General features: G+C 55.1%; 3 protein-coding genes across 3 annotated transcripts; 2 read left to right on the top strand and 1 right to left on the bottom strand.

Annotated features, from left to right (window-relative positions):
- Positions 1 to 565: 565 nt before the first annotated feature.
- On the top strand, positions 566 to 6,319 carry BZA05DRAFT_245784 (P-loop containing nucleoside triphosphate hydrolase protein). Its single transcript, XM_051479963.1, has 8 exons — positions 566 to 968; positions 1,075 to 1,210; positions 1,350 to 2,947; positions 3,004 to 3,477; positions 3,534 to 3,898; positions 3,950 to 5,638; positions 5,700 to 6,077; positions 6,149 to 6,319. The coding sequence occupies exons 1-7, from the start codon at positions 822 to 824 to the stop codon at positions 6,067 to 6,069; spliced, it is 4,779 nt and encodes a 1,592-aa protein (XP_051341048.1). The 5' UTR covers positions 566 to 821; the 3' UTR covers positions 6,070 to 6,077; positions 6,149 to 6,319.
- Positions 6,320 to 7,420: 1,101 nt separating this feature from the next.
- On the top strand, positions 7,421 to 9,211 carry BZA05DRAFT_392040 (uncharacterized protein). Its single transcript, XM_051483046.1, has 3 exons — positions 7,421 to 7,780; positions 7,860 to 8,638; positions 8,700 to 9,211. The coding sequence occupies exons 1-3, from the start codon at positions 7,584 to 7,586 to the stop codon at positions 8,999 to 9,001; spliced, it is 1,278 nt and encodes a 425-aa protein (XP_051341047.1). The 5' UTR covers positions 7,421 to 7,583; the 3' UTR covers positions 9,002 to 9,211.
- Positions 9,212 to 9,429: 218 nt separating this feature from the next.
- Positions 9,430 to 11,186, bottom strand: BZA05DRAFT_392035 (Mu homology domain-containing protein). The gene is made up of 4 exons (XM_051483045.1): positions 10,931 to 11,186; positions 10,591 to 10,857; positions 9,767 to 10,517; positions 9,430 to 9,704 (listed from the first exon to the last, which is right to left on the bottom strand). The coding sequence occupies exons 1-4, from the start codon at positions 10,998 to 11,000 to the stop codon at positions 9,467 to 9,469; spliced, it is 1,326 nt and encodes a 441-aa protein (XP_051341046.1). The 5' UTR covers positions 11,001 to 11,186; the 3' UTR covers positions 9,430 to 9,466.
- Positions 11,187 to 11,357: the final 171 nt, after the last annotated feature.

Genomic DNA, 11,357 nt, shown 5'->3' with positions numbered 1-11,357 from the left:
CTTCTTCTGCTGCTTCTTCGTCTTCTTCTTCTTCTCCGTTCCTTCCGTTTAGAACCCCCTTTTTTTGTTGGCCTCAAGCTGGGCCGTACCTTGCTAGTAGTTAGCATCCGGCCATCTATATATCGTCGACTTTTGGGTACATATGATGACGGACGAGGAGAGGGCTCGAGCGACTGTGGCTGGTTAACTCTGCATAAATGCACCGGATGGGCACTATGGTCTGGCTACGGCGACCACGCCACAGTCTGCCACCCAACAGCGACCCTTGATCCCTTCCACGAGACAGAACGCCAGACGCCCAGAGAGTGAGCGCAGCGTTGGTGGTCCCTTGAACTAACCCTAAATTCCTCAACCTCTACCTCCTCCTACCTTAGTTCCAGCCTCCTTTCGCTGCACCCGCTGTAGTATCTTCTTCCGCTGTCCGCCCGCTACCTTCTCCCTTTCCCTCCCTCTCTCCCCAGCTTCCTTCAACTCGGTCGGCCTGCATCTTTTCCCCTTCTCAACCCCTCAAGCTACTAACCTATCCTCCCCCCGTTCAACATCCCCACTCTCCTTACTGCCAATCGAAAGAAAAAAAAAGGCCTGCTCGCATCGACTCCATCAACTCCACCTTCACCTACTCGCCGTTCATTCGATCTGTATTCCCCGCCGAGTACTGGAGGCACAGAAGAAAAACCGGGCCCCCGGGAAGGACACGTTACTATCAACAGGCGCTCTATAATCACCTTTTTCGTTTCCGGCCGGCCGTATAGCAGCTTGCTTGTTTTACTTGCTTCCATCAACACACACATTAATACCTTAAGCTTCTTGCGATTGCCGTAATGGCACACACCTACAATGTGGAGACGGGGGCGTGGGTCCAGGACCCGACGGACGGATGGGTTTCATCCAAAGTCCTCTCCAAGAGCGTCGACGGGGATAAGGCGACTTTGGTGTTCGAGATCACCTCCGGTTCGAGGACAGGCGAGGTTCGTGAATGATGATTGCTATTAGGAGTGTGGGGGGAGGGGGGGGGGAGAGTTGCAGCATTGGGCTATCCGGGAACAATGCGCTGACCACTCTTCGTCGCCGTAGAAATTAGAGAAGTCCACAACGTTGGCCGTGCTGGAAGGCAATGCCGAGGATAAGAATCTGCCACCGTTGATGAATCCACCTGTGCTCGAGGCTTCGGACGATTTGACAAGTTTATCCCACTTGAACGAACCTGCCGGTATTGCGATCCATAACTCCCGAATACTTCCCCACACCCTCCCCCCATTCCCGCTTTCAATCTTCTCGTCACCTCCCCCGTCGCATTAGTTTAGCTGGAGCTTTTTTTTCTGACGTGCTCCGTTCTCCGCAAAATACAGTGCTTCAAGCTATCAAACTTCGATATGCCAAACGCGAAATCTACACGTACTCTGGTATCGTCCTCATTGCGACCAATCCCTTCGATCGCATGGACTTCCTCTACGACCCGGGTCTTGTCCAGGCCTATGCCGGCAAGCGGAAGGAGGACCAAGATCCCCATCTGTTCGCCATCGCAGACACCGCCTACCAGGCGATGGTGCGTGACCAGAAGAACCAGACCATCGTCGTGTCTGGAGAGTCCGGAGCCGGAAAGACCGTTAGTGCCAAGTACATCATGAGGTACTTCGCTACGGTGGAGGATCCGAGCCGGCCTGGCAGGCGACGGAAGGGTGGCCAGGGCGCCGCCATGAGCAAGACGGAAGAGCAGATTCTGGCGACCAATCCCATCATGGAAGCTTTTGGTAACGCAAAGACCACCCGTAATGACAACTCCTCGCGGTTCGGAAAGTACATAGAGATCATGTTCGACAAGGAGATCGACATCATCGGAGCCAAGATCAGAACCTACCTGCTCGAGCGTGCCCGATTGGTGTTCCAGCCTGCGACGGAGCGCAACTATCATATCTTCTATCAATTGATCGCCGGAGCCACAGATGAGGAGAGGACCCAGCTTGGGTTGCGTCCTGTGGCTGAGTTCAACTTTACCAACCAGGGCGGAGATCCCCATGTCCCCAACATGGACGATGCGGCCGAGTTCAAGCTCACCAGAGACTCGCTGCAGACTATCGGTGTCACGATGAAGACCCAGGCGCTCATCTGGAAGGTCCTGGCTGCGCTTTTGCACCTTGGAAACTGCGAGATTGGTGCCGTCCGTAACGGGTCCGTCCTCGGCTCCGACGAGCCTAACCTTGTCCGTGCCGCCGAGCTTTTGGGAGTCCAGGCGGATGAGTTTGCGAAGTGGACAACCAAGAAGCAACTTGTCATGCGTAACGAGAAGACGGTCACCCCGCTTTCCCAGAAGCAGGCCATCGTTGTGCGTGACTCGATCGCCAAGTTCATTTACTCGTCGCTGTTTGACTGGCTCGTCGAGATCATCAACGACAGCTTGGCTACCGAAGAGGTCCGGTTAAACGTTCAGTCTTTTATTGGTGTTTTGGATATCTACGGTTTCGAGCATTTCAAGCGCAATTCGTTCGAGCAATTCTGTATCAACTATGCCAACGAGAAGCTGCAACAGGAGTTCAACCAGCACGTTTTCAAGTTGGAGCAGGAGGAGTATGCGCGCGAGCAGATTAACTGGCAATACATCGAGTTTTCCGATAATAGACCGTGTATCGATTTGATCGAGGGAAAGCTTGGTATCCTGTCTCTGTTGGACGAAGAGTCCAGGCTGCCCGCCGGCTCCGACGACTCCCTGATCACCAAGCTTCACCAGCACTTCGGCACCAAAGGAAAGGAGTTCCCCTACCAGCAACCGAGGTTCGGAAAGTCGTCGTTCACCGTGTGCCATTATGCGGTGGACGTCACGTACGACTCCGAAGGCTTCGTGGAGAAGAACAGGGATACCGTACCAGATGAGCACCTGGAGCTGTTGAGGGCTTCGACCAACCCCTTCCTCACCACTGTGCTCCAAGCATCGGCGTCCCTTCGAGACAAGGTATTACTTGCTCCCTCCCGACTCGTGGTCACCCAACAACTAACGGTGATGATCAGGAAACTGGTGTGGCATCAAAGACTGCCGTTCCTCCTCCCGGCCGTAAGCTGGCCCTGCAGTCGAACCGCAAGCCGACGCTGGGAGGTATCTTCAAGCACTCTTTGATCGAGCTGATGAACACCATCGGATCCACCAATGTCCACTACATCCGTTGTATCAAGCCCAACGAGGCCAAGGAGGCGTGGAAGTTCGAGGGACCAATGGTTCTCAGTCAATTGCAGGCTTGTGGTGTGTTGGAGACGGTCAAGATCTCTTGCGCTGGATACCCTACCCGATGGACCTACGAGGAGTTTGCGAGCCGATACTACATGTTGATTCACTCCGACGAGTTGAAGACCGGAACCATCAGGGATGTTGGCCTCAAGATCCTGAAACGGACTGTGCCTCCGGAGGGTCATCCCCAGGAGAACCAGAAGGACGGAAAGGACAAGTACCAGTTGGGAATGTCGAAGATCTTTTTCCGCGCCGGAATGGTATGTCTTCATGGCTGGACCCACTCACTAAGGACAGTCGCTAATTCGTGATGTAGTTGGCGGTCTTGGAGAACCTGCGAACTAGCCGGTTGAACGAATGTGCCATCTTGATCCAGAAGAACCTGAAGAAGAAGTTCTACCGCCGCAAGTACCTGGAGGCTCGCGCGGCCATCCTCAAGTCTCAGGCATATGCCCGTGGTTACCTTGCCCGGAGAAGTGCCCAAGAGCTGCGGATCGTCAAGGCTGCCACGACCATTCAAAGAGTCTGGCGCGGATCGAAGCAGCGCGAATACTACCACACCATCCGGAACAGCGTCATTAAGGTGCAGGCTTCGGCAAAGGGATACCTCTGCCGTAAGAGTATCACCGATCGCGTGCTTGGCAATGCTGCGCGCTACATTCAGACTGCATGGAGATCGAGGTATGAGGTACCGGGTGTCTTGGAATAGTGTGATGCTAACCCTCCGTTTAGGCGGTTCCTGCGCGCATGGCAACAGTACCGGAAACGTGTCGTGTATTTGCAGAGTATCTGGCGGGGTAAGATGGCTCGACGGGAATACAAGCAGATCCGTGAAGAGGCCCGTGACCTCAAGCAGATTTCCTACAAGCTGGAGAACAAGGTCATTGAGCTTACCCAGTCTGTTGGTATGCTGAAGAAGGACAACAAGGCTCTCGTCGACAAGGTGGAGAGCTTCGACAACCAGGTCAAGAGCTGGAGAATGAAGCACGCCAACTTGGAGAACCGCAACAAGGAGCTTCAACTCGAGGCAAACCAGGCTGGTATCGCGGCCGCAAGGCTGGCGCAGATGGACGACGAGATGAAGGCGCTGCAGCAACAGTTCGATGAGTCGACCGCGAATATGAAGCGGTTACAGGAGGAGGGCAAGTCGCTGCGGGAGTCTCTCACTCAGCGCACATCCGAACTCGATCAGTTCAAGATCAGGGACAAGATGCACGAGGAGGAGAAGCTGTCTCTGAGGCAGCAGATCCAGGCTCTCGAGGACCAGCTACAGCACGCCGGCCCACCGGTGGAGGAGGCTGTTCCCGAGAAGTCCGGAGGAATCACCACCGGTCTGCTCAACTTTGTCACCAGCAAGAAGCCTAAGCGGCAAAGCGCGGAGCTTCCCCGCAGACTGGAGCAGGATGGAATGTACCGGTCGTCGTACCAGACTAGACCGGTGTCCATGATGCCCACCAGTATGCCCACGCGCGCCCGGGAATTCGAGGCGTTCGTGCCGACGGCCGAGAATAGCCAGGAGGAACTGCTCCGGATCTTGGAAGACGATGAGAACCTCAGCGATGAGGTTGCCATTGGGTTGATCAAGAATCTGAAGGTACCGGCGCTCAACTCGACGACTCCGATTCAGTACAAGGAGGTGCTCTTCCCGGCATTCCTCATCAACGTCGTTACGTCGGAGATGTGGAACAACGGTTTCATCAAGGAATCTGAGCGCTTCCTGGCGAACGTCATGCAAAGCATCCAGCACGAGGTGATGATCAACCACGACGAGGATGCCATCACGCACGGTGCCTTCTGGCTGTCGAATGTGCACGAGATGCTGTCGTTCGTATTCCTCGCGGAGGACTGGTATGAGATCCAGAAGAAGGACGATTTCGCCTATGACCGATTGCTAGAGGTTGTTAAGCACGATCTGGAGTCTCTGGAGTTCAACATCTACCACACGTGGATGAAGGTGCTCAAGAAGAAGCTGCAGAAGATGATCATCCCCGCCATCATCGAATCGCAGTCTCTTCCCGGCTTCGTCACCAACGATGGTAACCGATTCCTTAACAAGCTGTTGCAAACGAACTCTCAGCCCCAGTTCAGCATGGACGATCTGTTGAGTCTGCTCAACAAGGTCTACAAGGCGATGAGAACGTACTACGTGGAAGACAGCATCGTTACGCAGGCTATCACCGAGCTGCTTAAGTTGGTTGGTGTCACCGCGTTCAACGATCTCTTGCTGCGGAGGAACTTCTTGTCTTGGAAGCGTGGTCTCCAGATCAACTACAACATCACCCGGATCGAGGAGTGGTGCAAGAGTAACGATATGCCCGAGGGTATCTTGCAACTCGAGCATCTCATGCAGGCGACGAAGCTTCTTCAGCTCAAGAAGGCAACTCTCAGCGATATCGAAATTATCCAGGATATCTGCTGGATGTGAGTATTCCCTGCGTGTGGGCGGTATAGGAGTTGGAACCGAAACTGATGAGAAAAACAGGCTGTCACCCAACCAAATCCAGAAGCTGCTGAACCAATATCTCGTCGCCGACTATGAGCAGCCTATCAACGGCGAGATCATGAAGGCGGTAGCATCGCGAGTTACCGAGAAGACCAACGACGTACTGTTGCTCCAAGCCATCGACCTGGAGGACAGTGGTCCATACGAGATTCCCGAGCCTCGGCATATCGGTGCTCTCGAGACATACTGCCCTTCATACCTCCAGACACCAAAGCTGCGACGACTGGCAGACGTCGTGAGTGCGCAGGCAGCCGCACGAGCGGCGACAGCGGCGATTGCTTCGATGGATGACGACGCCTCGAACGAGAGTCTTACGGATAATACCCTTGTCGAGGAGGAGGAGGCTTAACGATTTTGGTATGTGCCTGTGTATAGATACCTGTATGCATGGTGATGGTGATGGCTGGCTAACCGGTGTATCTATCTAGTTTTGTTATGAGTTCATGAATGCTGCATCACAGCTGGGGCCGGTCGGACGGACGAGTAGAGAAAAATAAAGGGTTTGAAACGAGTACATTTTATTAGTGCTAGGCTTTCGTTTTTCGTTTTCGTTTTATTAGGTCGTTTTTTCTTTTCATTTTCTTTCTGTGTTCATTTTCTGTGCTCATTATTTTGCCTGTCTTCGTTCTTCGTTCTTGGATCTATGAAGAATATCATCTAGCGATTGTTAAGTTACCTGCCATGTTGATATTGATATTGTTGCCTGCTACTGCTGCTGCTGCTGCTGCTGCTTTGGTATTTCCTTGTTCTGTTTGGGTTTCAGTGTTTTTTTTTCTATCATCGATTTAGAATTTTTGTACAGGATTTGATCACTGCTGTCTCGGATTCGCGGGACTCGCGGGACTCGGGGGACTCGGGAGACTCGGGAGTGGTAACGTAGAAGTGAAGCAAGTCTGGAAGTGAAGCAGGCCTGGAAGTGAAGCAGGCCTGGAAGTGAATCAAGCTTGGAAGTGAATCACGCCTGGAAGTGAAGCAAGTCTGGAAGTGAAGCAGGCCTGGAAGTGAAGCAAGTCTGGAAGTGAAGCAGGCCTGGAAGTGAAGCAGGCCTGGAAGTGAAGCAGGCCTGGAAGTGAAGCAGGCCTGGAAGTGAATCGGAGCGTGATGAATCGTCTGCCACCACTACCACTACCATTACTATCACCACCACCACCAAAGCCAGTCGAGGTGAGAGGCGAGAGATGAGAATTGTGTGCTACGTAGGTCGGTAGGAGGTAGGTGTTGATTGCTATGATTGTTATGCTTGCACACGACGATGGAACACGGTAGGTAGGAACTGAGCTTTCCTTGTGGTTTTATAGTTTTAACGGTTGCTGGGGAGGAAGCTGAGGAGGAGAGTCTTAGAGGGTGGTCTCTACATGTGCATACATACGGCCTTTTCTCAGAACCATGAATCTGGGGTGCCTTTGCGGTTTTGCGGCATCAATGGTGGAAGTGGTGAAACTTGGAAGTTCTTAAGCCTGAGTTCTTTGGCATCGCACCGGAAGTGCGCTAGGACTTGGAAGCGGGCCGGAACTCGAGGCTTAAGGAATAGCACAGAATTCTCATCTCGATTGAGTTTGGTGGTGGTGGGCGATTCAGCGTGCTCTGATTCACTTCGAGGCTTGATTCACTCTAGGTGTGATTCACTCTCGCGCGACTACGTTTGAGCAATCGCCAGAACACGTGTGCTCTGTAGAGTAGTTCGATGCCATCTCTTTAAGCGCGTGTCTCAACTCTACACGTCCCCTCCACCTCAAACATCGACTTCCAGCTCTCCACGTTCACGTCCAACTCAAAACACCTACCAGAGCGCTCCTCCCCCATCTCCCCCATTTACAATCCTCCTCCACCCTCCACCCTGCACCCCCCACGCCGACACCAACGATGTCCCTCGACATAGCGAAATCCCTCGTCAAGACCGTCGCCCGGGCGTTCTACGACACGCGCCACATCCTCGTTCTCGATGCGCTAATGGTCCACAACGCGCTGCGCGACGACGAGCTGGCGAAGCTTCTCGGCCTCGTGACCAAAGACGTCCACAAGCTGTGCGGAAAGCTTAAGGAGGACCGTATGCTAGCCGTGTACGTTCCCCCCTCCCCGTCCCTCCCTCTCCTCCGTGCTAGCTATGCGGCTGACTCTGGTTGTTGGGTGTTGGGGCAGTCACTCGCGCCCCGAACAGAAAGATGGGCAGCAGCGACCGGTCAACCGAACGTACTACTACATCGAGTTCCGCAGCACGATCGACGGGATCAAGTACCGGGTGTACAAGCTCGCCGAACTAGTACGTCGCAGCGTCAACAACGGGGCAGAGACGAAAGGGTACGTATGTCCGCACTGCAGCAAGCGGTTCGCGCTTTTAGACGCAGTCACGCTGGAATTCGACGAGGCGGGGCTATTCCTGTGCGACCGATGCAGCAACGCGCTCGTCGACGACGAGGAGTCGACGGAAACTAAGCTGGGCCACGAGAAGATCCAGCGTATGAATAGACAGATCGAGAAGATCGAGCGCTTCCTCCGCGAAGTCGACACTGTGCAGATCCCACTGAACGACTTTGACAACGCCATTGCCAACTCCGTCCCCGTACCCCGCGATAAGAACTCGCTGTCAAGTGCCCAGTTCGTCCCCGTTAATGGTGGCAAGGGCGGCGCTGGACGGCCCGCACAGCAGCAGGCTATTGAGATCTCGATCACTAGCTCCAGCGAGAAGACCGCCGATGAACTGCGCGCGGAGCAGCTCAGGAAACAGCAGCAGGCGGAGAAGAACGCGCTGCCGGTGTGGCACACGCAGAGCACTGTTATTCCCGGCCAGATCACGAACGCGGGGATCAAGGAGGCCGGGGAGCGGGCGGCGCGGGAGCGCGACGGCATTGGCCTTGCGCGCAAGGAGGCGGAGGCGGAGGAGAAGCGGGACGTGCAAGAGGAAGGTAGTGGCGGCGATGGTAGGAACCCACCACTTCTCCCTTTTTCTCCCAGTGAGCTACACCTACTAACATCACCAAGCAATCGCACAATACTACGCCGCCCTGGCCGCCCAGAAGGCGCAGGAGGAGGCCGACGAGCTGGAAGACGACGACAGCGACGACGGCGACGAGGACGAGGACGAGGAGTTTGAGGACCTGGATATTGTCAGCGCTCCCGCCACCAATGCCGCCACGGCCACTGGCACCCCCGCCAATAATGGTGAGAGCGAGGAGGATGAGCAGCCCCTCGGAAAGAGGGTCAAGACTGAGGAGCCGGAGAAGAAGGTGGAGGTGGTGAAAGAGGAGGATAGTGACGAGGAGGTCGATTTCGAGGACGTATAGCGGGGGGCGGGGGTGATGAGCTTCAATTTGAATCTTTTTTTAACTAATTGTATTTCTTTTTAACGGATGTGGGAGGGTATGATAATCTTGACGGGGTGGGCATTACAGGCGTTGGATTTTGTTTGCTTTTATTGGGATGATCGGTGGGATTGAGGGGGGTGTATGAGTACGATATATGATACTTATTAGACGGTCGAAGATGATCATTCGTAAACTTCCAATTAGTGTATCATATTCACTCCAAAAAGACCACCAAAGACAAGAACCAGAAACATCCAACGCCCGCACGCTTCCCTCCCTTCCCTTCCTTCCCTTCCCTCCCTCCCTCCATCTCGTAGCCAAGTAGCCGAGTAGGATGTAGTAGTTACAAAGATCGTATGTCCACAAAATACACATGCACGCACGCACCCAGAGCAGAACAGAAACCCCTCCACCCCTCCACCCCTCTGCCCCTCCGCCCCTCCACTAGAACCGGATTTCGTAGCTCCCAGCTCTTGTCATATACCTCACCCACTTTACGGAGGAATAGTTGCTCTTCTCAAACACCTTTAGGTACCGCACGAGCAGTCCCGAGGATGTAAACATCAACAGGCTGAAGCTTAGGTTTAGTGGTGGTCGAGACCATGCCTTCTGGTTCGTCATCGAGGTCAGTGTCGCGTCCGCGCTGAGGACGTATTCGGATTGGCCGGTGAAGCGGGGGATTCTGTGATGTTAGCTGGAGTGAAAAGGGGGGGCATGAGGAGGAGGAAGAAGGGGACGAATTACTTCCAGACTATGTAGTTCTCCGACGGCTCGTACTTCGCCTTTCCCTGGGAAGTGCGCGTCTGGATGCCGGCGGTGTTGAGCGGGGTAGGCACGCGGACGACGACGTTGGTAGCGAAGAGCTTCGTCCCGTAGTTTGCGCGGATGGCAACTTGGTACTCGACCTTTGTCTTTCCGATCTCGTTGACGATGGCGTGGACGCGGAACGGGAGGTTGACGTTCTCTGTCGCGCGGTAGCGCATGAGCTCGAACTCTCCGTCGGGCGGGACAAAACTGATGATCCGATCGGTATCGAACTTCCCGAGCTTGACGCACTGGTGGAACTGGCAGTCCTCGAGGGTGACGGAGCCGGCCGCCGCACGGGTGGTTGTCTTCGCCGTGCCCACGCTCCCCGTCTTGTTCCCGCCCTGCTGCGGCTCGCCGCCATCGAGCAGCAGCCGGTCGTTCAGCCCGAATTTGCACTCCGGAGTGCCGGAGAGGTACGCGCGCATTACGATCTGGCCGCTGACGTCGGCGCGCAGCACCGTGCCGCCCGCCGACATCAGCAGGTTCACGTCCTCGATCACGTCCACGAACGCCTCGTTCTTGCGGTATTTGACGTCGGCGCGCCGCCAGGAGAGCGCTCCCGTCGCTTGCATCGTGATCTTGGTCGAGTCCTCAACGACGTTCCGCTCGGACTTCACACCCTCCGTCGTGATGTACATTTTTAACGTGTCGGTTTCCGTGTTCTGGGGGTAGCCGAAGTCGAGGATCTCTGTCATCCACTCTGTCAGCCCTCCCCTCTTGCTCCTCCTCCTCCTCCATATCCGCCAATCTGGTGCACTCACCATCGAGAAGCTCATATATCAGCACGAAATTATTTTTCACCGCCTCCTCGTCAAACTTCCCAAAGTAGCTCTTCCCCAGCGTGATGAGGCGGTACAGGAACTCGAACACCAGCGCTGCATTGGCATTGCTCTTAGTAACGGCCACGAGGTAGATGTTCTCGTGCTTGACGTGCGAGAAGGTGGTTGAGCCGAGTGTGAGGATGGGCGAGCGCACTTGCGCATTCGAGATCACCTGGATGCGGAAGACGTCGGAGAGGCGCGGGCGGCCTGGGAGGGGGGTGTGTGTGAGCTAGGGGGGATGGATGGACGGGGGAGGAAATAGGAGGGAGGAATGGCTGACAGTCGTTGCGGAATTGCCGGAAGATGAGATTCTCGCCCTTTTGATTGAAGAAGAGGACGCCAGAGATCATGGCGGGCGAGGAGGTGCGTGGCCGTGGAGCCGGTCTGTACGTGTTCCGTGTGTTTCGTCGGATTGCGGGTATAGGTATGACGAGGTTCGTTGCACAGGGGCGGCGGCGGTTAGTGGTGGTGGTGGTGGTGGTGGTGGTAGCGGTGGTGATGGTGGATGTGGGAGCTGTGGTGTCGAGCACGGAGGTGAGAGGTGCACAGGTAGTTATGGGGTTAGTGAGATGCCGGTCGTATCGTACGTCGGCCACATGGCGAGCTGGCCCATGCAACATGGGGTCCGGTCATCTCGATATGGCAGATGGCCGCGGTGGCCGCAACTCGCCACAACTCCGCCAATATCACAATAAACAGCGCACGCG

This window comes from Tricharina praecox, assembly GCF_024521635.1.
Source record: "Tricharina praecox strain CBS 144465 chromosome Unknown BZA05scaffold_7, whole genome shotgun sequence".
In the NCBI taxonomy this organism is placed as follows: Eukaryota; Fungi; Ascomycota; class Pezizomycetes; order Pezizales; family Pyronemataceae; genus Tricharina; species Tricharina praecox.
This window is presented reverse-complemented; position numbering and strand designations above follow the sequence as displayed.